Genomic DNA, 26434 nt, shown 5'->3' with positions numbered 1-26434 from the left:
GAATATAAAACACCCTGCAGGTGAGCAGGGTCCTCAGAGGAAACCAGTTAAGACAAGGAGGTCAATGAAATATTCAGAGACGGTGCTGCAGATATAGGTGAACTGTTGAGTGTAGATCTAAAGGGTTAATGAGCACAGCAGAAGAGTTTAGAGGGCAAAGGAGGGCTTGACGATTGGGTTAAAGGGCTTAATGGAATGATTTTATTCCTTCCAGCCACCTTCTTATTAACAGAACCTCAACTCGGAGTGTTCTCCCTTTGTTGGAACAGGATGTATTCAGTGACGGTTACCTTCCTCCCACCCCAGGAGTCTCTTGATTAGTCCATAAGCCAATCATTATAATTACTGGCCGTCTGGCAATGATTGGTTTGAGAAGGAGTAAATGACATGATTTTGCCTAATAAAATGGGAGAAAAACTTAGCTAAGATCATCTACAAAAATGTTCATTTGTTAAACACAAAAGAAGGACTAGTTGTTCTAGTTTGTACTTCCTTCTCCTGAAGTTACTGAGTGAGTTTGTATCCCTGGAGCTGTAATACTCATCTTGGGATCATACAGAGAAACTCTAGGATGTTATACCTTCCTACTCTCTTTCTGTACTTTTCTATTTCATTTCAGGGGGTTCTCCTAAAGATGGGAGGCAAAAAAATTCGTGGCTAATCCTCCCTCCTAATTTAAGGAAATATGTATGATTTTTCTAATCCTATCTGCTTTTTGTAAGAAAGAAAATAATGTATAAAGTAGAAATTATATTTCGCCAGCCTTTTTGCTTTCTTATTCCTACACATATAACATAACTTGTGTCTGAACATATTTGTACTTTTTAAAAAAATATGGTAAGAAATTAAACACCTGCTACCTGCAGTTTTCCCTTTATGACATAGAGAAGGACATCTCAGAGAAGATGATGCTTGAAGAGTCCTTATGAATGATTAATAATTTGCAAGTGAGAAAGGAGAATGAGTAGAAGTGGTGATAGAGGGAGATTCTAGTACACAGGACAATATTTTTGTCTGATAAGACATTGTGCAAAGGCTAAAAGATATTAAAGGTCATGATAATTTTATGAGAAAAATAATATACTCAATGATAGAGAGCAGAGAAGTTTATAGGAGAGTGATGGAGAATTAATCTGATAAGACAGAAGAGAGGACCTGACCTAAAAGTGCCATAGATGACATGCTGGTATGTGAACTTTCCAACGAAGGGTATAAGGAGTTGCAGAATAATTTTAAGCACATGGATAATAAGAGCAGATGAATTATTTAGAAATATCACTATTTCTCAAGATCAGATAACTACAGTTTTGGATTCCAGTTCCAGCATTTATTAGCTGTGAAATTATGAGTAGATTATTATTCAGCCACTCTCTCAGTTTCCTCATTTGCAAAATGGGGATGATGGACGAAGGATTGTGATGATTAAATGAGAAACATGTGAAAGTGACCATAGAGTGCTTGTCCTATAGCAGGTTTTTAATAAATGTTAATTTCCTTCTACTGACATATTTTGTGGCTGTCATCTGGTTAACTAAAAAAGAATTTTTTAAATGGATTTATTTTTTCTTTTTGCTCTACTGATGGTTGGGGGACTTTAATTTTTTCCTTTTCTTTTTCCAGACAGTCTTGTTCTGTCCCCTCGGGCTGGAGGGCAGTGGCTTGATTGCAGCACACTGCAACCTCTACCTCCTGGGTACAAGTGATTCTCCTGCCTCAGCCTCCCAAGTAGCTGGGGTTACAAGTGCCTACCACGATGCCTGGCTAATTTTTTGTATTTTTTGGTAGAGATGGGGTTTCACCATGTTGGCCAAGCTGATCTCGAACTCCTGACCTTAGTTGATCCACCCTCCTTGGCCCCACAAAGTGCTGGGAATACAGGCGTGAGCCACTGTGCCCAGCTGGGGACTTTAAAAATATTATTCATCTGAAGTAAAATAAATTTCACTAAGAACTATGTTTGTGAGGTCACTTAAATGTTCCAACTTATTTACATCTAGAACCAAGAGTACACTGCCCGAATTAAATTCAGCAAGCCTGTATTTTTTGGGTAAAGGCAAGAACTAAGCACTAGGGGATATTAAAAATAAAAATGCATGGACCTTGGCATCAATGAGATTAAAAAAAAGCATCTGAATACGTGATACAATCAACAGTTAGAAATGAGAGAACATGTTCTCTTTCCGGGTCCACAAGGGGGCGTAGTTTTAAGTGCAAGAACTTCCCAGTACCACGACCCCCTCCCATCTCACTCCATCCGGGAGATTTAACTGTTTATGTTTGAATTTCACGGGCATGGGAAGAAACTAAGATTCAGTCACCCCAGCCAAAGTTTAAAGGAACTCCTTTCGTCTCCCAGGATAAATTCCCCTGCTCCTTCACCCACACCCGATTTCCAGCTCTCTGGAATCCCTTCCCAGCTCTCTGGAATCCCTTCCCACAGAGTGGGAGCTCTGTTTCCGCTCCTGGATTTCCCCTCTGGAGTCCCCATCCACACTCTTCGTAGAAGTTTTTCTGTCTTCTCCTCCTTTTTTTCCCCCTCTTCTTTCTACCTAAATAAAATCACCTTTCTGCAACACTTCTTGGGTTCGGTGTTTACTTTAAGTTTACCACGCACCTTTACGAGCTTACTGCGCCCTCTCGGAGACCAAGAACCTACAACATTCTCTAGGGGGAGCTGTGCCTCACCAGCACCCCAAAACCCGGTTACAGAACTATTTAAGTTAAACGTCGAAGTGCCCACGTGCTCCCTGTGAGATATTAAGATCTATTTTCTTTTCCCAAAATGTCTTTGTTTTCTGATAAACAGCAAAAAGGAACATTATTGGTATAGAAGCATGACATTCTTCCAGGGTGTCTTGTCACATCTGAGCCTCTGCTGATGGTGTTTACCTTGGAATGTGTTCTTTTCTGAGGAAGCGCAATAGGACACTGTAGTTGTATATAAATAACTTAAAAATTGGCCTATCTAAAAACTGATAATACTAGCTGATTTTCTTGTATCTGTCATATAGAAATGATAATGCCCAAAGTGTAAGTAGTGCATTTAGAATCATTTTTAGGCACATCGTCTGAGCATAGTCTTTAACTTCCTCTTATATTTTATTTTCATTTTAGTTCTTTTACAAAGCTTCCTCATCTGGCAGGAACGGAAGAAAATTTCTTGCTTGCCAAGAAAATCCAAACCCAGTGGAAGAAATTTGGACTAGATTCAGCCAAGTTGGTTCATTATGATGTCCTCTTATCTTACCCCAATGAGACAAATGCCAACTATATATCGACTGTGAATGAACATGGTGTTGAGGTAATGTGAAATTGTTGGTACATTTTGTATTTTACAGCCCAACTGCTTTGTGTGGATTGTTATGTAGGGTGAAGTAAAAGTAGAAATTTGTTAATAGTGAATTATTCTGTGTCCACTATGTGTTTAGACGTGGTGTTAAGTCCTGAGGCCAGAATGAAGACTAGGACATGGTTCCTTTGTCTAAGTAAGGTGAGGCAGACAATGGAATATTTCAGACTTCAAATTTGTCTGTTAAGTGCTGTGAAGGGTATGATCAGAGTTCATTATTTACCCAGAAAAGGGTCACTCAGCCCAGCCTGGGAGTTAAAGGTTTCCTGAAGTCTTGACATGTGAGTCATGGAAGGGCATAAGGAATTAACCACATGACAAAATAAGCTAAGAGAATTCTCAACGAAAGAAACTTTTGGCAAAGGCTTGGGGGCATGTACTATCTTAGTATTATTGGGAGAATGTAATGATTTTCTGTATTTCAAAAGTGTAAAATACAAAGTGGGCCATGATATGAGATAAACCAGTAGTTAGGTTCTGGAAACAGATCACAGAAGGGCTTGTATGCTGTCCTAAGGAGCTTAAACTTCAGCTTCAGTTCATGGGAGCCAATGACCAGTCCTGAGCAGGGGAAGGATCTAGCTGGAGGGTCATTTCTGATAGATGGGGCATCTGTAGATTACACCTAGACTAGGCAAGGGGTTAAATTTGTAGTCTTAAGACAATTGTCCAGGTAAAAGATAATAAAGTTTTAAATTAGGAAGTTAGTAAGAATGAGGAAGAGGGGTGGATTTCAGAAATAGTAAAGAAATGTATTAGCAGAACTTGATTAGTGATTGACTTGGGGAAGATAGAGTTCAGGATGACTCCTAGACTGTCTGATATGGGTGACTTATAACTGACGCTATTAATAGAGGTAGGAAATGCAGACCAAAAGCAGGCTCAGGGGTGGGAGATGATACATACGAATTTTAACATGTTGAGTTTTGACATCCAAGATGAAATAACCATCAAACATTTAAATGGATCTGGAAAGGTAAACATCATAAGCATATGAGCTATTGGTAAAATTTTGATAGTCAGGTCTCACAGGGAGGGAGTATAGAAGCAAGCGATGGGCTGGGGATAAAACTTTGGTTAATATTATTTAAATAAAGATGAAAGAAAAGGAGCCCACAAAGAAAACTGAAAAGTCATAGTCAAAGAAAGGATCGGCCCTGCTGTTCCACTTTATAAGAAAATTTTTGGTTATCTGGGATTGCATGCATTTATAAAAGTTTCTATTATTAGGAAAACAGTGATAATGATAAGGCTTTTCCTCAGTGTTGTCAGTGTAATTTATCTATTTAATTATAGAACCTAGCTCCAGGATGCTTAATGTGAAGCATATACTTGGAGGCCAAATGAATTATACCATAATAATAATCTGGAATTTTTCTCTCCCACATGACATGTTCTAATTCTTACTAGATTTTCAAAACTTCATACCTTGAACCACCACCATATGGATATGAGAATGTTACAAATATTGTGCCACCATATAATGCTTTCTCAGCCCAGGGCATGCCAGAGGTAAAATAAAATACACTTTAATTCAAGTTTTAAAATGATTCTTTTGCTATCTAAAAGCTATATAGAGCACTAAAACCAATTGTTTGATATTCTGTACTATCAACACCTCATCCCCCAATTTTAAAAATAGTAATAAAATAAAATAGAAAAAAACACCAGACAGCAAAAAAAGAAACAAAGCAAATACATTAAAAACAGACCCTGATGAAGCAGATGCCACTCTGAAATAACAAAGAAACTGCTGAAAAAGCCTCAGATTTAGTGAGGGCAGTATGTGTTTTTACAAGCTTCCTTCCATTGTTCATATTGTGAATTTTTTATGGATTCATAGACATAATCTTATAGATCATATCATAGAATTTCTTAAATTAATGAAATAGTTGGAAATTAAATATAGTTAGGATCTTTAAAATGACATTTGTTTACTCCATTTCTTGTGGCTTAGTATACACTGATTTCTTCAAAACAGAACACACTGTTTAAATATGTCTGGCTGGGTGTGGTGGTTCACGCCTGTAATCCCAGCACATTGGGAGGCTGAGGTGGGCGGATCATTGGAGGTCAGGAGTTCAAGACCAGACTGGCAAACATGGTGAAACCCTGTCTCTACTCTTAAAAAATACAAAAATTACCTGGGTGTAGTTGTGCATGTCTATAATCACAGCTACTCTGGTGGCTGAGGCAGAATCGCTTGAACTAAGGAGGTGAAGGAGGTTGCAGTGAGCAGAGATAGCACACTGCACTCCAGCCTGAGAGACAGAGTGAAATTCCGTCCCCAGAATAATAAATAAATGTTACACATTGTCATTTTTTAAATCTTTTCAGGATTTTATAAGATTCTCTAATGACTTCTGCGTAATTACCATGGGTCTGTTTATTTTTCCCCAAATAAAGAAAGAAGACACTTTTGATGATGTAGTATTGCGAAGTTAACTTATTTTTTTCTTTAATTTTAGCAGTAATATATATATATTCTCTTTTCCCTATAGGGAGATCTTGTATATGTGAACTATGCTCGCACTGAAGACTTCTTCAAACTAGAAAGAGAGATGAGCATCAACTGTACTGGGAAGATTGTTATTGCCAGATATGGAAAAATCTTCAGAGGAAATAAAGTACAGTATTATTTTTCTAGAGAGAATAAGAGAGGAGATGTGTGTGTGTGTGTGTGTGTGTGTATATATATATATATATATATATGATGTTCTGCAAGTGTAAATGACCACCTTGCTTCTCAGTTTCCAAAATAGCTTTCAAGTATTTATTTTCTTTTTTTTCCTATTTGCCATGGGTACACAGAAACTCATGTTTTTATGTTTTCTCACGTACCTGGAAAAGAAAATTATTTTTAATCATTTTTATTACAAAAGTAATATTTGCTTTTAGAAATTTAATTGAAGAAAATTTATATACAGTAAAAAATGAAAAGCTCTCCTGCATTACCCACTTCATTGTCCAAATATAATTAATCTTAATAGCTTTTTCAAACCTAATTCTATGAAATATAAATACATCTGTCCCTATATGCCCATTTTACATATATTTATTTATCTACTTTTACAAAGACGACATTATACACTATTACATGGCTTTATTTTTTTCATTCAGCCATGATTCATATTCTTCATGTTCCCATATTGAGAGTTATGTAATACACTGGCTAAGAGTATGGAACCCCTAGATCCGTATCACTTGGGTTCTGGTCTAGTCTGCCTTCTATTTATTCTAGATCTTTTACTGTGAGTATGTTACTTTACTTCTCTGTAAATGTAAATGTAAATGCCAATGATAGCACCAATCTCATAGAGTCTTTATCGAATGACTTTGTTTGAAAGCACTTAGGATAGTGGTTGGTACTTAGTAATTTCTATATAACTGCTTATTAATTACCTCACTATTTTAAATAATGGCATCATATTTCACAGAATTGATAAACAATTTAACCATTCTACTACTGATAATATTTGTCTTATCTTGAATTTGTTACTATTACAAATTCATTGTGAACATCCTTGTTCATATATACTTCAGAACTTTGTGTGAAGATTATTGTAGTAGAGATTTCCAGAAGTTAGGTGCTAAATAATAGCGTATATTCTTTCAAAATTTTGATAGACTTCAATTTTTCATCAAAAAAGTTATGACAGATTATACCGTTAGTGACAAAACAGAGTGCTTTCTAAATATTAGAACACATTTTTATGAATCAAGACCATTATTCATCTTCTGCTACAACACTTTTGGAGAAGCAGAACTTGTTATCTCACAGGGTACATTTTCCTATTCTTGGCCAGTTTGGATTTTTAGATGTTTACAAAAACCGTGGGCCATTTTTCACAAAAATACGACTTCTCTGCATAGAATTTTAAATCAGCGTAGTTCCACAAATATTTGTAGAGTATTTATGATGTGCAATATTTAGAGGGCAGTCCTTTAAAGTTAAGAAGGCATGGTTCATGTTTTCAAAAACATCCTCAGTCTAATAGGGAGATAGACATTTAAAAGATATTTTAATGCATTATGAGCTATCCTATAATATAGAAAATATAGCTACAAAGAAGGGACATTAATTCTACAGTTGTGGGGAATAATATAAATGTTTCACAGAAAAAGTGATAACTTGTTTAGAATGCCATAAACTAATGGAACTCTGTGAGATTTAACAGGTGGTAAATTGTGTTCAAAGCCAAGAGAACGAATGTGCAATGGTATAATAAAAGGCAGTGTCTAAATATCCTTCCATTATTAAATTAATGTCTTTCTTATATGAATAAGCCAATCGTTTGCCATATCTGCATTATGAATTGCACATTGCCCTCGCAGGTTAAAAATGCCATGTTAGCAGGAGCCATAGGAATCATCTTGTACTCAGATCCAGCTGACTATTTTGCTCCTGAGGTACAGCCGTATCCCAAAGGATGGAATCTTCCTGGAGCTGCAGCCCAGAGAGGAAATGTGTTAAATTTGAATGGTGCTGGTGACCCACTGACTCCAGGCTATCCAGCAAAAGGTAAAGGATGAGCCTGTCGGTCCTCCAGTTTTTCAAAAATACCCCTTCCCTTTTAGAAGGAATAAAAGCAAGCGTGTTCAGAATAATATTAAACTAAAATGGGGTACAGTTATGTCATTTTGGATTACAGCTGCTAGGAATTTTAAAACATTTGCTCTTGTATTATTTTAGTTTTAAATTTGCATGGGGAGGGAACATCAGCTCATATTCTCCTTCTTCCTTTATTAGAGTTCAGAACTACTGATCCTCATACCTAAAGTAATGCTCCCTTAACAAATGATAATTTAGGTATGCTGAATTACCCAGGGGTGGTATCCTTCTTTGTATCATGCATTTCTATTTTTTTTAAAGATGAGTTTTTGTGTTATGTAAAACATAAAATTTGAAGACTTACATATGTGAAATGTCTCTACAATCAAAGTAATGAACATAACCATTATCCCCCAAAAAGCTTCTTTGTCTCTTTATATTTTCAACCTCCCAGCTCTTCCTGCCCACTTCAAGCCAATCACTAGGCAACCACTGATATTGCTTTCTTCTGTCAGCATGATTATTTTGAGATCTGTCCATGTTGGCATATGTGTCAATAGCTGTTTTTTGTTTCTTTTTGTTGTTGTTGTTGTTGTTTTTTGTTGAGTAGTATTCCTTTGAATGGCTATATCACAGTTTATTCTTTTACTTGTAGATAGGCATTTGGATTGCTTTCAGTGTGGGGGCTATTACCCAAAGGTGTAATGAACAGTCGTATAAGACTTTGCATGTACATATCCTTTTATTTCTCTTGGGCAAATATTTGGAAGTGGACTGCCTGAATAATATGGTAGTTAGTTATTTAACTTTTGCAGAAATTTTTAAATTGTTTTCTGAAGTTGTTTCATTTTGTATTTCAACAGCAATGTATGAGTGTTCTATTTGCTGTGTCCTCACTAACATTTAGTATGTCAGTTTTTTAAATTGTGCATTCTAACAGATGTGTAAGCCTTCCAGGTTACAACTCTTCTATTTTTCAAAAAGGTGTGCCTAATTTTGGTCCTTTCTATGTGAGTTTTACAATTAATTTACAATTTCCACCAAAAAGCCTCCTGAGAGTTTGACTGAGATTGAATGAAATCTATAGGCAAATCTGGGGAGACTTGATATCTTAACAATATTGAATTTTCTGATCCATATATAAAATATAACTCTACATTCTTTAATTTCTTTCAGGAAAGTTTTATAGTTTCACTATATGAATCATGCACACATTTTGTCAGATTTATTCACAAACATTTCACAGTTTTATGCTATTGTAAAGTTTCAATTCCAATTTTTCATTACTAGGAAACAGAAGCACTATTCTATTTCTGAAAGAAATACATTGGTCTTGTATCCTGCAAACTTATAAAACTCATTGATTCTGCTAGGTTTTTGTAGCTTCTGTCAGCACTGTTATGTAAATGATCATGTCATTTGCAGATGAAGATAATCTTATTTCTTGGTTTTCAATCTGGATGCATTTCCTTCCTTCCTTCCTCCGTCCCTCCCTCCCTCCTCTCTCTCTCTCTCTCTTTCTTCTCTTCTTTTCTCTCCTTCCTTCCTTCCTTCCTTCCTTCCTTCCTTCCTTCCTTCCTTCCTTCCTTCCTCTGTCTGTCTCTCTCTTTCGTTCTTTTTTTTCTTTCTATTTCTTTCTGTCTTTCTTTTGGCTGATTGTACTGGCTAGAACCCCAGGACATGTTTTCTTCTTTCTTTCTTTTCACATACAATTTATAGAGGTACTCCAGTACAATGTTAAATAGAAGTTGTTACAGCAGACATCTTTGCTTTATTCGTTTCAACTGGGAAAGTATCCAGTCTTTCTCTGTTAAATATTATGCTAGCTCTAGTTTTTTAACAGATTCCTTCTGTCACACTGAGGAAGTTTACTTCTATCCTGATATACTGAGGGTTTTCATTAGGAATGTTTATTGGATTTTGCCAATTGCTTTTACTATGTGCGTGGAGATGATCATATGTTATTATTCACTTTTGTTAAATTATATGACTGTATTTAATGTTAATCCAACCCTCTTAATCTAAAACCTATTTGGTAACAATGTATTATCCTTTTATATTTTGTTGAATTTTTGATACATTTTTCTTAAGTGTGTTTCTTTCTATGGTCATAAGGGATATTAACTAGTAGATTTAGTTTTGGCTCGCGGTGGCTCAAGCCTGTAATCCCAGCACTTTGGGAGGCCGAGGCAGGTGGATCACGAGGTCAAGAGATCGAGACCATTCTGGTCAACATGGTGAAACCCCGTCTCTACTAAAAATACAAAAAATTAGCTGGGCATGGTGGTGCATGCCTGTAATTTCAGCTACTCAGGAGGCTGAGGCAGGAGAATTGCCTGAACCCAGGAGGCGGAGGTTGTGGCGAGCTGAGATGGTGCCATTGCACTCCAGCCTGAGTAACAAGAGCGAAACTCAGTCTCAAAAAAAAAAAAAAGATTTCGTTTCTCGTAATATCTTGGTGTCATTTGGTATCACAGAAATGCTGGCCTCTTAGAATGAGTTGGGAACTATTTTATCTTCACTTTTCTGCAAGAGTTTATAAAGAATGGGTTCAGTGTTATCTATAAATATTTGGTAGAATTCCCCAGGAATCTATCTGGGCCTGAAGTTTTTCATGTAGAACTGTTTTTCACTACAAATTGAATTTCTTTCATTCATATATATATGTGTGTGTGTGTGTGTGTGTGTGTGTATGTATATATGTGTATATGTGTGTGTGTATATATATATATGGCTATGCAGGTTATCTGTTTATTCTCAAGTGAGCCTTGGTAGTTTGCATTTTTCAAAGATTTTTGTCCATTTCATCTAAGTTGTTAATTTATGAGCATAGAGTGGTTTATAATATTTTCTTACTATTCTTCTGTCTGCAGGTACTAGGGTGATATTCTCTCTTCCATTCTTGATGGATTCATTCTTCATTCTTAGCAATTTAGTCTTTTCTCCTTTTGTCCTGATCTGTCTTGTTGGAAGTTTGTTAGTTTCATTGATCTCAAATAACTAGCTTTGGGTTTCATTGATTATCACTATTATTTTTTTTGTTTCCTGTTTCTTTTTTTTAATTTAATAGACATGGGTCTTGCTGTGCCACCCAGGCTGGTCTCAAACTCCTAGACTCAAGCAATCCTCCTGCCTTGGCCTCCCAAAGTGCTGGGATTACACACATGAGCCACCAGGAACCCAGCTAATTTCTATTTCTTAGATTTCTGCTGTGATATTTATCACATCTTTTCTCCTGCTTATTTTGGCCTTTATTTGTTCTTTTTCAAGTTTCTGAAAGTGGAATATGATGTCATTTGTTGGAAGCATAACTTTTTTCCTAAGATGTATTATTTAGTGCTATACCTCTCCCTATAAGCACTACTTCAGTTCTATCCTACAGATTTTAATTTATTGTAGTTTTATTTTATTTTGGAAACAAGGATTCCACTTTGTCACCCAGGCTGGAGTGCAGTGGTCTAACCATATAGCTCACTGTAAACAAACTCCCAGGCTCAAGTGATTCTCCTGCCCCAGCATCCCAAGGAGCTGGAACTATAGACATGTACTACCATGCTCAGCTAATTTTTTAATGTTTATTTTTAGAGATAGGTCTTGCTGTGTTGCGTAGGTTTAGTGTTTTTATTTTTATTTGGTTCCAAATACTTTCGCTTTTCACTTCTACTTTGACCCATGGTTTATTTATAAATGTGTTATTTAATTTTAAAATATCTGAGAATGTTCTAGGTATCATTCTAATATTGATTTCTACTTTTATTCCATTTAGATCAGAAAACATACTTTGTTGATTTTTATGTTTATTGATACGTGTTTTATGGCCAAGAATATGGTCTATCTAATATATTCTCTATGCACTTGAAAAGAATGTGTGTTCTGTTTTTGGTTGTAGTGTTCTATAAATGTCAACTAGGTCAAGTTAGTAGTGTTATTAAAGTCTTATATACTTACTGATTTACTGTGTAATTATATTGTTAAAATTTTCGTTTCAGCATCAGTTTTCTTGTGAAGCTACTTAAATAATAAAAATCTCATGATAGAACTATTGTTTTATACATTTTATTATTTTTAAAGTGTTTCATTTACATAAAATAAGATGATAAAAAATAAGGTGTTTCAAGCATGAAGGTAAATTTGGTCCCTTTAACTCTGTCTAAAAGCCACAATTCCAATGAGGTTTTAAGGCTGGCAATATTTTTCAGTCTTCCTTGAATAATAATATATTACATTACTATTTGAATACAATGTTTCTCATTTATTCCCAAGAGTGCATATGTTCCCTTGTTTGTTTGTTTGTTTGGTTTTCCATTTATTTATAGTTTCAGAATCTGGGATACACTTTCTAAGCATCTGGTTAATAAAGTTTCTCTAAGAAGAATTCAGGAGATCCTTGAGGAGCTAAAATATTCTTGTAAACGTCAAGAGAATTATGTGAAATGTCAAAACAACTTTGGGAAACGATCATCTCTAACTTAAAATGTAAATGATTTATTAAATAGAATGTATTAAGTAAAACAATTGTTTGACTTTGGGGGAACTTTTAATTTTGACATAATTGCAAATGAATAGCAAATCTGCAATAGTAATGCAAAATATTCCTGTATATCTCTTGCTCAGATTTTTAAATTGTTATCATTTATGCATTTGATGTTTTAGAATACACTTTCAGACTTGATGTTGAAGAAGGAGTGGGAATCCCCAAAATACCTGTACATCCCATTGGATATAATGATGCAGAAATATTATTACGGTATAGTTTTCTTGTTCGATATGAGATTAAGATATTTTGCACTAGGTGTCTCTTTTCTCATCAAAAACTTACATGGCATTCTTATGTTAAACATAGAGTTTTATAACTAAATAAGTCCTGAAGTAGGAATAACAGAGTAAACTATTTTTATTTTAGAAAAGTAGTCAGTTTAGTGACTAAGAAATAAAACTAAAATACTGCTGTTTTTGCTACAAATGAAATTCTCAAATACCAAACTATGGCCAAAGATAATTCTGATTGGAGATTTCTTAAGCAATTGAATTTTCATAGGTATTAATTAGATATCTATACTCGATGTGCAGTATAAGAATATGACAATGTCCCCCATTTACCAGAGGTATGACCTTGGACCAGTTACTTTCTCTGACTCAGTTTCTTTATTTGTAAGATGGGGCTAGTAACTATTTCTGCTTGATAGAATTATTATGAGATCATATGTATAAAATACTTAGCACCATATTTAGAATATAGCAAGCAATTATTATATTCTATAACTGATATTTCTTTACATATCTCCCAACTCTCATTTTTTAAATGCCTGTATGAGTATTACAACTTAATAATTGTGTGAGTGCCTACTGTGTAATCAGCGGCTTCTTTACAAATTAATTTCTTCTCGTTAATGCAGCCATTACTTTCCTATATTTAAGATTTCTTGGATTCAGTAAGTTCCCACATAATTAAGATCAAACATAAGGAGATGGGCTTGCCATTTGCCATCACTATTTTATTTTTCCTTTGTTCTTATCACTAACATATTATGTATTGTACTTACTGATTTCAGTATGAATATGAACTAGAATATGAACTCCACAAGGGGAGAGATTTTTGACAGTACCTGGCACTTAGTAAATGACAAATAATTCTTATATATATGAATAAAATATTGTCACCAAACTTTATAATTTACCCTCAGAAACTGTGATACTCAGCCTTTTTCTGCCATTTTCATTTTATTTTGACAGCCACTTGGGAGGAATTGCTCCACCAGATGAGAGCTGGAAGGGAGCGCTTAATGTGAGTTACAGTATTGGACCTGGCTTTACAGGGAGTCATTCTTTCAGGTAATTTTGCATTGCTTTAATAGCCTGAAAAAGTCTTATATTTTTAACGAAAACATGTTGAGATGCCTATTCTACTAGGTACATTTTGCTTATTTCTTATTCTCATTTTCATTACTAAACAACTGATGGTTTTACATTACTTAAAAAGTACTTACTAAACATATATGGACCCAATACAGGAGCACCCAGATACATAAGGCAAGTTCTTAATGACTTACAAAGAGACTTAGACTACCACACAATAATAGTGGGAGACTTTAACACTCCACTGTCAATATTAGACAGATCAACCAGACAGAAAATCAACAAGGATATCCAGGGCTTGAACTCAGACCTGGAGCAAGCAAACCTGATAGACATTTACAGAACTCTCCACCCCAAATCCACAGAATATACATTCTTCTCAGCACCACATCACACCTACTCTAAAATTGACCACATAATTGGAAGTAAAGCACTGCTCAGCAAATGCAAAACAACTGAAATCATAACAAACAGCCTCTCAGACCATAGTACAATCACGTTAGAACTCAGAATTCAGAAACCAACCCAGAACCGCACAGCTTCATGGAAACTGAACAACTGGCTCTTGAATGTTGACTGGATAAACAACAAAATGAAGGCAGAAATAAAGAAGTTCTTCGAAACCAATGAGAACGAAGATACTACATGCCAGAATCTCTGGGACACATTTAAAGCAGTCTCTAGAGGAAAGTATATAGCAATAAGTGCCCATATGAGAAGAATGGAGAGATCCAAAATTGACACCCTATCGTCAAAATTGAAAGAGCTAGAGGAGCAAGATCAAAACAACTCAAAACCCAGCAGAAGACAAGAAATAACTAAGATCAGAGCTGAGCTGAAGGAGATTGAGGCACAAAAAACCCTCCAAAAAATTAATAAATCCAAGAGCTGGTTTTCTGAAAAGATCAACAAAATAGACCACTATCCAGATTGATTAAAAAGAAAAGAGAGAACAACCAAAATAGATGCAATAAAAAATGATAAAGGGGAAATCACCACACATTCCACAGAAATTCAAACCATCATCAGAGAATATTACAAACAACTCTATGCACATAAACTAGTAAACCTGGAAGAAATGGATAAATTCCTGGACTCCTGTGTCCTCCCAAGCCTAAACCAGGAGGAAGCTGAAACTATGAATAGACCAATAACAAGGGCAGAAGTCGAGGCAGCAATTAAGAGCCTACCACACAAAAAAAGCCCAGGTCCAGACGGGTTCACAGCCGAATTCTACCAGACACACAAAGAGGAGCTGGTACCATTTCTTCTGAAACTATTCCAAATAATCCAAAAAGAAGGAATCCTTCCCAGATCATTCTATGAGACCAATATCATCCTGATACCAAAACCCGGCAGAGACCCAACAAGAGAAGAAAACTTCAGGCCAATATCCATGATGAACATAGATGCAAAAATCTTCAATAAAATATTGGCAGGCCGATTGCAACAGCAAATCAAAAAACTTATTCATCATGATCAAGTAGGATTCATCCCAGGGATGCAAGGCTGGTTCAACATACGCAAGTCTATCAACGTAATTCACCACAGAAACAGAACCAAAAACAAAAACCACATGATTATCTCAATTGATGCAGAGAAGGCATTTGACAAAATTCAACAGCCCTTTATGCTAAAAACCCTCAATAAACTCGGTATCAATGGACGTATCTCAAAGTAATAAAAGCTATTTATGACAAACCAACAGCCAATATCATACTGAATGGGCAAAAACTGGAAGCATTCCCTTTGAAATCCGGCTCTAGACGAGGATGCCCTCTGTCACCACTCCTATTCAATATAGTACTGGAAGTGCTAGCCACAGCAATCAGGCAAGAAAAAGAAATAAAGGGTATTCAAATAGGAAAGGTGGAAGCCAAATTGTCTCTATTTGCAGACGACATGATAGTATACCTAGAAGACCCCATTGCCTCAGCCCAAAAACTCCTGAAACTGATAAGCAACTTCAGCAAAGTCTCAGGATATAAAATCAATGTGCAAAAATCACAAGCATTCATCTACACCAATAATAGACTTAAAGAAAGCCAAATCAGGAACGAACTGCCATTCACAGTTGCTACAAAAAGAATAAAATACCTAGGAATACAACTCACAAGGAACGTAAGGGACCTCTTCAAGGAGAACTACAAACCACTGCTCAACGAAATCAGAGAGGACACAAACAGATGGAGAAACATTCCATGTTCATGGTTAGGAAGAATTAATATCGTAAAAATGGCTATACTGCCCAAAGTAATTTACAGAATCAACGCTGTCCCCATCAAGCTACCATTGACTTTCTTCCCAGAACTAGAAAAAACCACCATGAACTTCATATGGAACCAAAAGAGAGCCCGCATAGCCAAGTCAATTCTAAGCAAAAAGAACACAGCGGGGGGCATCACACTACTGGATTTCAAACTATACTACAAGGCTACAGTAATCAAAACAGCATGTTACTGGTACCAAAACAGAGATATAGACCAATGGAACAGAACAGAGGCATCAGAGGCAACACAGCATATCTACAACTATACAATCTTTGATAAACCCGACAAAAACAAGCAATGGGGAAAGGATTCCCTGTTCAACAAATGGTGCTGGGAAAACTGGCTAGCCATGTGCAGAAAGCAGAAACTGGACCCCTTCCTGACACCTTACACCAAAATTAACTCCAGATGGATTAAAGACTTAAACATAAGACCTGGCACCATAAAAACCCTAGAAGGAAATCTAGGCAAAACCATCCAGGACATAGGAGTAGGCAAGGACTTCATGAACAAAACACCAAAAGCATTGGCAACAAAAGCCAAAATAGACAAATGCGACCTGATGAAACTCCACAGCTTCTGCACGGCAAAAGAAACAGTCACTAGAGTGGATCGGCAACCAACAGAATGGGAAAAAATTTTCGCAGTCTACCCATCTGACAAAGGGCTGATATCCAGAATTTACAAAGAACTCAAACAGATTTACAGGAAAAAAAGAAACAAGCCCATTCAAAAGTGGGCAAAGGATATGAACAGACACTTTACGAAAGAAGACATGTATGAGGCCAACAATCATATGAAAAAATGCTCATCATCACTGGTCATCAGAGAGATGCAAATCAAAACCACATTGAGATACCATCTCATGCCAGTTAGAATGGCGATCATTAAAAAATCTGGAGACAACAGATGTTGGAGAGGATGTGGAGAAAAAGGAACACTTTTACACTGTTGGTGGGAGTGTAAATTAGTCCAACCATTGTGGAAGACAGTGTGGTGATTCCTCAAGGCCTTAGAAATAGAAATTCCATTTGACCCAGCAATCCCATTACTGGGTATATACCCAAAGGACTATAAATCGTTCTACTATAAGGACACATGCACACGAATGTTCATTGCAGCACTGTTTACAATAATAAAGACCTGGAATCAACCCAAATGCCCATTGATGATAGACTGGATTGGGAAAATGTGGCACATATACACCATGGAATATTATGCAGCATTTAGAAATGATGAGTTTGTGTCGTTTGTAGGGACATGGATGAATCTGGAGAACATCATTCTCAGCAAACTGACGCAAGAACAGAAAATGAAACATCGCATATTCTCACTCATAGGCGGGTGATGAAAAATGAGAACACATGGACACAGAGAGGGGAGTACTAAACACTGGGATCTATTGGGGGGAAAGAGGGAGGGCCAGTGGGAGGGGGAGGTGGGAAGGGATAGCCTGGGGAGAAATGCCAAATGTGGGTGAAGGGGAGAAAGCAAACAAAACACACTGCCATGTGTGTACCTATGCAACTGTAATGCATGCTCTGCACATGTACCCCAAAACCTAAAATGCAATAAAAAATAAAAAAAATTAAAAATAAAATGAAAACTTTAAAGCATACTAAATTATTATCAGTATTAGCATACTGTGAAATCAAACATGAACTTCTGAGAGCCAAATCTTAGATAAAGCAGTGTATAGTTAGATAAGTGTTTGCACTTATCTTACATAGAGCTTTTAAAATAAAAACAATTTCATGTCATAAAAAAATAATGAAAAGTACTTACTAAATGAAAAATTGAATTCTTTCACTAGTAGTATCACAATATTAGTTTCATAGAGTCTCAAAAATTACTACATTTGAATTATAGGTTTAACATTTCAAACTAGGTTCTTCAAAATTCTCTCTTCACCTAGTTTTTAAAATAGTTTTTCAAATAACTTTCAAAATGCTATACATGTGAAAAACTAGGTGAAGCTAAGGGAGAGATAAAGATGAAGAGAGAAGGGAGCCAACATTGTTGATCACTTATTGTGTGGGTTCAATGAATTAAAATGGGTAAATCACATAGGTACTGTAAGGCTCCATAGAATTATTATTACAATTATTATTCTTATTAATACATGATAACAGTCTTCTAGAATAGATGCGATCACAAATTGTGTGTTATCGAACTTATTCTTACAGAAAGAGTAAAAGTTTACCACTGGGTCAAGGCAGGCAGGAAATGCAAGCTAGAGAAATCAGCTTGTACAGAGTTGTTGAATAGCATGGCATGATCTGAACTTTAAGAAGTTTGATTTGCCTGAAATGTAATAGAAGAGGGAAATGTAGCACTGATGAATCATATGGCTGCTTTTATTAAACCAAAAATATTAAATCAGTCTTGTTTGCTAACAGTTTACCCTAACTATATGAATTTGGATTCTCAGAATATTTTTGTAGCTTCTGTAGGATTTCTCTTATTCCACAAAGTTTAAAATATTAGAAGTCCAATTTCCTTGCTTTATAATCAGTTTATAAATGTTTGATTTATATGTGTTTATTTATCTCTAAAATTCAATCAGAACAGTATTCTTTTAATTTAAGAGACTATATTATCTAATTTGTGTATATCCTCCAGAGGAAGGAAAACATAACTTATTCAATGAAAGGTAAAGGCTTTTTGATTACAAACAGAAATATACAGACATAGAAAACATATAACTTCAGTTCTACAAGTTTAGTCACAAAGAGTAAACTCAAAATCATAAACATTTCTAGGTCTAGATATAAAAAAGCTGTGCTCCTTCACTGTGAGCACAGAAGTCTCTATTGGTTTTAACTCAAAGTGGACAAATACACAAACAACCACAAAACTAAAAACTAGTTTCCCTCACATCTTACCTCACAGAAATCTTGATAATCCATTAATTCATTTACCAATATCATCAAATGAGAAGACATAAGGGCAAATTGCCAATCATTGCTGCCACCAGTGAGGAATAACTTAATCTGCCGTACGCAAAGCAGAAACATAAAACACAAAATCAGTAGCGAAAACATAAAAGCTAGAGATACAGAATATCAGCAAAGTTAAATTTCTACTGTTGCTTAGCATTTATGTGTGAGAGCCAAAAGAAGATATGAAGAATGGGCTTAAGCTGCCCGTACCTGGTTCTGCAAAATGAATCCATTGTACTTGTAAGTGGAACCCCCAAAAATCTCCCACAATGAGGAAAGGAATGCAAACCTTCACTAGACAGATTGTGCATTTCGGTGGATTTCAATTACTTGCATTACTATCATGTTTCTACAAGTTAACTTCTTTGTCTACAGAGCTGTAAAATAGTCTAGTTAAGGATACTGACAGGTAGAGGTGACAATAAAAGATGAGCCCAAGTTTTTCCCAGTTTTCCTTATATGATCATATTCATTTATTTTGTGAATATTTATTGAGCATTTCCTATACCGTAGACACCATTTTGGATTCTGGGGATTTAGCAGTGAACAAAGCAGGCAAAAATCTCCTCCCTGTGGAACCTGCATTCTAGAGTTCAGTTTATTTGAAGCATGATGAGTTTGAAGTGATAATATGACAAATAAATATTCTTCTGGAACTCAAAAACACTAAAAATGAGAAAGACATAGGATTAAAGATGTAAATGTGCCACTTTGAGAATCTTAGCAGATAGCCTATGTTTTCTGTTAAGACTAATATCAACTTTTTCTTCCTCATATGTTGCATTTTTCTTTACTTAATTTTCTTCATTTAATGATACACCACCAACGAATTTGGGTTTCTTACTAATCATGTATCCACGGCTTATATTTTTAGACACGTGCTAAACAATATTTCTACTTTTCTGCTATAAATTTTTATCTGTTGTTATCAAAATGAAATCATGTGGCACAAGAACAGAAAATGAAACACCGTATATTCTCACTCATAGGCGGGTGATGAAAAATGAGAACACATGGACACAGAGAGGGGAGTACTAAACATTGGGGTCTATAGGGGGAAAAGGGGAGGGCCAGTGGGAGGGGGAGGTGGGGAGGGATTGCCAGGGGAGAAATACCAAATGTGGGTGAAGGGGAGAAAGCAAACAAAACACACTGCCCTGTGTGTACCTATGCAACTATATTGCATGCTCTGCACATGTACCCCAAAACCTAAAATGCAATAAAAAAAAAAGAAAAAGAAAAAGAAAAAAAAAAAGAAATCATGTACTTAATGCCTTAAAATGAAAAATGAAAATACCCATCGATCAGTTTTACTCTGAGGTACTTTTAGTTGAATTTGCAAATGGAGTAAAGATCAGAAGCACAGTGTAGTTTGGTGGGGTGGCGGAAGCCAGAATTTGTTCTTAACAATATACAAGTTTTGACAGATCATTCAGTATTCCATTAAAAAATGATTACAAACTAGAAACAACTGAGATCTCCCTACCCTTCGAATAAATGAAGATTAATTTTGTTCTCTTGGGGAAAATAGCACTTTCCCATGTCATTTTCGATTCATAAAATGTGAGTAACAGTGTTTTTTTCCTGTCTGGCTGAGCTTCATTGTATTTTCCCTAGTTTTCTAATTTGGCTGATTGTAACTCATGAATGAATATTAAAAGACTGACCCAAATCAGAATCAACAAGGGTGGCCTAGAAACATGTCATTATGTAGTTGTGCATTTTAGCAGGAGCTTCCCAAATTCTCATTTAACAACAGAATTTTCTGTTTTTTATAGGTGACACTAAGCCAGCTCTTAAACTTACATACCATTTCCATAATCATAAAGATAGTTACTGAATCTAGGATTTAATATAAATATAAATAGATATATTCAAATAACACGCTTATACTTTTTTCTTTATTACATAATGGACTGTCTTATTTGTTTCCGTAAGGTCTATTTTTAAAATTTAGAATAAATATCTAATATTTTGAATAATAAAATATTTTGAATTTCAAATAAATAACAGTATAGCTATGAGAAAATAATATAAAACAGCTTTTACTATTTGACTTCAAGGTGCATTCTTAGGTGCTTAGAAGTAAATTTGCATAATGTCTGTACTTTACTTGCAAATGGTTCAACAGTGTCAACAATTACTGAATTTAGGTGGTAGGATGCTATTGCATAGCTTTTCATAATAAAGCACTATTATGAAAATAGTTTTTTTAATAATAAAACACTGTAAAAGACTCGACATAATTCACTGTGGTAATTTATTCCTTTTCAAATTCTAGGAAGGTTAGAATGCATGTTCATAACATCAATAAAATTACAAGGATTTATAATGTAATTGGGACTATCAGAGGATCTGTGGAACCTGGTGAGTCAGATAATTTTTTAAAAACATTTTGTTTTTATAAAAATTAAAGAGTAAGTAAAGATAAGTTGTAGTCAACAATTGATGTGGGGGTTTTTTTGGCTGATTTGAAACTACTAAATTTTGGGGAAAATTGTACAACTCTAAACAAAGACTTTATAGTGTTTCTTGTCTTTTATACAGAAAACTCAAGCAAGAGTATGTTTATTTAAAAACATAAATTACAAATATTTATAATGTATTCAAAGTTGTAAGGTTTTTTAATATACTATTTTCCAGACAGGTATGTTATTCTGGGAGGTCACCGGGACGCCTGGGTATTTGGAGCTATTGACCCAACCAGTGGGGTTGCTGTTTTGCAAGAAATTGTCCGGAGTTTTGGAAAACTGATGAGTAAAGGTAAACAACTTTTCTTTTCTAGGTGATGACAAAAAGTGACTTACTTAATTTTCTTTTATTTTTAGGCAGCTGTACCTAACCATGTGTGTTGACAATACTTACAGGCTGGAGACCTAGAAGAACTATCATTTTTGCCAGCTGGGATGCAGAAGAATTTGGACTTCTGGGTTCCACAGAATGGGCTGAGGTAAATAAGACAAAGAAGGTTCTTACTATTTTCTTGGTCAGCAGGGACCATGTATATATATATAAATACACACACACACACACACACACACACATCTCAGGATGATCAAAAATACATTCCATCACCTAATATAGTTTTGGTTTGGAGAATGACTCAAGAGAATTTAAGAAATGGTTTGTTTTTACTTTCACATCAGTTTGGCAATAACCTCTTATTACTAGGTTACAAACAAACTTATTGTCTCTTGTCAAAATATTATAGTTGCCATTTGTATTTGTTTTATAAAAAATAAGTAAAAACGGTAAGCTCAGAAAGTAATCAAAATTGGCAAGATGTTTTTGATAAGGGAATTAACTTATCTAAAAACTGATACAGATGCTTGGATCTAATTTTTAAGTTTTTAAGTTTCTTTAGACTTCTCCCATCTGAGAAAATAAAAGATGTTCTATTAAGATGGCCATATGTTGATGATATTTTCACATTTACAGATTCCATGTAAGATAGCAACCATAAGTATACTTTAGCATTTGCAACGAATATGTGCTTCATTGTTAAGTATAAAGTCTTAATTCTGTGAGTTGAATTACTTTAATAAATTGGCCTGCTTCACAATTTCAGAGGTGGGGTTTATTTTCTTCAGATATGATTGATTGTCATTTGTCACTAGCTGTTAGTTATTTATATTTAAGGGTCTCTCCTAGGCCCCTTTTCTTTCATCTTCTTTCTTTAGTCTCTCTGTAAAGTAATCTCTAAGTTCTTAATTGTAAAAGGTAAGCATATACTTTTTAAAAAAACTTTTAAGTTCAGGGGTACAAGTTCAGGTATGTTACACAGGTAAACTGTGTCATGGGGATTTGCCATACTGTTCAACAACTCTGCACGAGCTGATTTCTTTAGTTGGCATTTCCTGCCTGCCTTGACCAAGTGGTAGTAAACTTTTACTCTTTCTGCAAGACTAAGCTCCATAAACGCACAATTTGTGATCACATCTCTTCTAGAGGAGTGTTATCATGTATTAATAAGAATAATAATTGTAATAATAATTCTGTTGACTCGTACAGTAGCTACGTGATTTATCCATTTTAACTCATTTAACCCACGCAGTAAGTGATCAATAAATGTTGGCTCCCTTCTCTCTTCATCTTTACCTCTACCTTAACTTCACCTAGTTTTTCACATGTATAGCATTTTGAAAATTATTGGAAAAACTATTTTAAAAACTAGGTGAAGAGAGGATTTGGAAAAACCTAGTTTAAAATGTTAAACCTATAAAACTCAAATGTAGTAATTTTTGGGATTGTATGAAACTAATATTGTGATATTGCTAGTGAAAGACTATTTCATCACTCAATTTTATTTTATTAAGCCCAGTACCCACTAGTTATTGTCCTGACCCTCTCCTTTCTCCCAACTTCCACCCTTTGAAAGTCCCCAGTGTGTGTTGTTTCCCTCTATGTGTCCATGTGTTCTCATCATTTAGCTCCCACTTATAAGTGAGAACATGTGATACTTACTTTTCTGTTTCTGCATTAGTTTGCCAAGGATAATGGTCTTCAACTCCATCCATATCCCTGAGAAAAACATAGTCTCATTCTTTTAATGACTGTGTAGTATTCCAAGGTGTATATGTAACGCATTTTCTTTATCACATCAATCATTGATGGACATTTAGGTTGAATTCATGTCTTTGCTGTTATGAATAGTGCTGCAGTAAACATACATGTGTATGTGTCTTTATAATAAAATGGTATATTCCTTTAGTTATATACCCAGTAATGGGATTGCTGGGCCCAGTGCTATTTCTAGGTAGGTACACTGTGTAAGTACTTACCTTCCCTCCACCACCTGCTGTTTATCATTTAAAGTCCAGATTTTATAGAGCTGCTTTAAAATATGGCATACCTGTCTTGTCACTGTGTTTAGTTTTAAAGATGCTTTCCTCCTAATTCATTTTCTTTTACATTAGTTTAAAATACTATAATAAGAACAATATGAATCAAACAATATAGAGGGGTAAAATTCCCAATCACAGTTACTTGTCTGATATCATTTATCCTTTGTTGATTACATTTACACTGTGAATTGTTTTCACATTGATATTATTAATATGCATTTTGAAACTATAACATTAACTTGATGAGTCAAATTTTATTAGTTCAGGTCTGTTTTTCCTCCTGCTCCTGTGGTGGGTGAAGGTCATTGGCTTTTGGAAACGTGTAATTTCTTGTGACACATAATATATATAAATATGTGCTTCTGTTTTTTAAATTTCAGCAGCTGAATGTAAAGAAATCTAATTATAAAGTAATAAACATGCTTTATATTGATTTATAAACATGTGCATTAAAAGACAATTTCAATACAGTTTCCAGTTTTGTGCGAGGTTCTTGATTATATTCATCAGCGTATTTACCCTCTTTAAATACGCATAAAGAATTTTCTTTATTTCCACTATAAATCTGTTATAATAGAACCTTTGATTTTATATTTCTCTATAATGGAGTCAACTATCACCTGGCTGATGCAAGCAAGTACAAAGAGGTGACAGTTTTTATTTTTGCCATAACCACATACAGATTTAAATGTTTTTACTGTAACATATTTTAGAAAGCTAACAAGCCAGAGAGAGAGGTGAAGGGCTCTCGCAGTGTGTTCCCATCTGTGTGTAAGTGAATTAGTCTTGCTTTACTATATCTTTCTTGGATTCGTCTGTGTGTGTGTGTGTGTGTGTGTGTGTGTGTGTGTGTGTGTGTCTTGTTTTGTCTTTATCTGTGCCTCCTCTCTAATTTTTTGTCTTTCTTTTTTATTCTTTCACTTCTCCATATACATAGTAAATATAAACAAATGGAAATTTTCTATTTCTCACTTTTGAAATGATAAATTTACTTGGGTATCCACTCTAAATGGATCTCAAACTTCAGGGTATGTAAGACTCAATTGCTAGTTATATCCATTAGAAAATACAGATTTTTGGTTGGGCACAAGATTACGCCTGTAATCTTAGCACTTTGGGAGGCCAAGGAGAGCAGATCACCTGAGGTCAGGAGACCAGCTTAGCTAACATGGTGAAACCCCGTCTCTACTAAAAATACAAAAATTAGCTGGACGTAGGTGGCATGCACCTGTCGTCCTGGTTACTTGGGAGACTGAGGCAGGAGAATTACTTGAACCTGAAAGGCAGAGGTTGAAGTGAGCTGAGATCATGCCACTGCACTCCAGCCTGGGCAGCAGATTAAGACTGTGTCTCATAGAAAATAAAAAATAATTTTAAAATAACACATTTCCAGGCCTCACTTGTAGCAGTTCTGATTCAGTAGATCTAGGGCAGGGCCCTAGAATGTGGGAGCCATTTCCCTAACATCTTCGGATTCAGGGAATCAAGGAACCACACTTTGAAAATATTTTTTTCCCTGAGGGCTCTCTGCTTTTGCTATAAACAGTAGCTGTTGCTTCATAATATCCTTATTTCTTATATTAATTGCATAATTGTTGTTAACCAGCTGATTTTGTGCATTTTCTCAGAAATTATGGTCAAAGGCAGACATAGATATTTAATTCTGAAACATATTTGTAAACCAGTTTTCCACAAAATTAATTTGCTTATTTTGTTTACATTTTTACAATTGTAAGTAATGTGAATTAAGTAACAACTTTGCTTCAACTATAGGAGAATGCCAAAATACTCCAGGAGAGAAGCATTGCTTATATCAACTCAGATTCATCCATAGAAGGTAAATTTTATTTCAATTTATAGTAAAATTTTCAGAAAGTAAATTTTATTTCAAGTAATTTTACTTATTGTTTAGTAGGCCATTCATTAAGCCTGTGAATTCTAACTTATTAACCACCTCAGATATCCCCTTCCTATGAGATGCCTCAGTAATACTTTTATTTTTCATTTTACCACAAAGAAAATAATTAGGATTCAGATGAACTGATATGATTCATAACTAAGCTATTGCTTTTAACTTCTTTAATATATTTACTATTTACCTATATTAAATTACTACTTAAAATGCTAGTATTAACCCCATATTTTTTCACTATGGAGATATTAATGGAATTTGGCTGAAATAGTTCAGAAGAAAGATTTTACAGATATTTTGTCTAGAAATATTTCCTGTATTTTTTGTAAAAAAAAAAAATTGAAGTAATTGTACTTACTCCTTTTGAACTGCAAACTCCTTTTGAATCTGTCATGTGAGATTTCCGTCTGTAGGGTTTCATTGCATTGTGATTATTTTTAAATAAATGTTAGAACATAATAATTACTGACATGGTTTTGTCTAATGTCTTGGTATATACTATTGCATAGAATGAAACAAGTAAAAAACGAAAGCTATAGCCTTATCACTTCCTTTGCCAAAGTACCCCTAAGAATTGTTGCCATAAGAATGACTCTTAAAATCGCTATGGGAACTGCTACCTTGGCAACTGAAGTTCACCAAGTCCTTCTTTTATTCACATATGTGATGCAGCCTCTCTTGTTCCTGAAGAACTATTTCCACTCTGTTT

General features: G+C 35.0%; 1 protein-coding gene and 1 long non-coding RNA gene across 4 annotated transcripts in view; one reads left to right on the top strand and one right to left on the bottom strand.

The window, feature by feature from the left end:
• NAALAD2 (N-acetylated alpha-linked acidic dipeptidase 2) overlaps positions 1-26434 on the top strand; it is a 58572-nt gene that overhangs the window by 12710 nt on the left and 19428 nt on the right. For 2 of the 3 annotated variants that reach the window (XM_002754718.7, XM_078339236.1), the window contains 10 exons: positions 3115-3301; positions 4760-4861; positions 5851-5976; positions 7685-7871; positions 12555-12648; positions 13635-13733; positions 21251-21336; positions 21613-21732; positions 21837-21919; positions 25587-25650. In XM_002754718.7, the coding sequence (XP_002754764.4) occupies positions 3115-3301; positions 4760-4861; positions 5851-5976; positions 7685-7871; positions 12555-12648; positions 13635-13733; positions 21251-21336; positions 21613-21732; positions 21837-21919; positions 25587-25650 (1148 nt within the window). The remainder of the gene's footprint in view (positions 1-3114; positions 3302-4759; positions 4862-5850; positions 5977-7684; positions 7872-12554; positions 12649-13634; positions 13734-21250; positions 21337-21612; positions 21733-21836; positions 21920-25586; positions 25651-26434) is intronic. The other variant, XM_009007268.6, reaches the window with a different exon arrangement.
• LOC103796127 (uncharacterized) lies at positions 6104-26280 on the bottom strand. The gene is made up of 5 exons (XR_004731183.3): positions 26084-26280; positions 21835-21914; positions 18913-19020; positions 18231-18331; positions 6104-6190 (listed from the first exon to the last, which is right to left on the bottom strand). It is a non-coding gene; the product is annotated as an uncharacterized LOC103796127 (long non-coding RNA).

Source organism: Callithrix jacchus, chromosome 10 (genome assembly GCF_049354715.1).
Source record: "Callithrix jacchus isolate 240 chromosome 10, calJac240_pri, whole genome shotgun sequence".
Lineage (NCBI taxonomy): Eukaryota > Metazoa > Chordata > Mammalia > Primates > Cebidae > Callithrix > Callithrix jacchus.
This window is presented reverse-complemented; position numbering and strand designations above follow the sequence as displayed.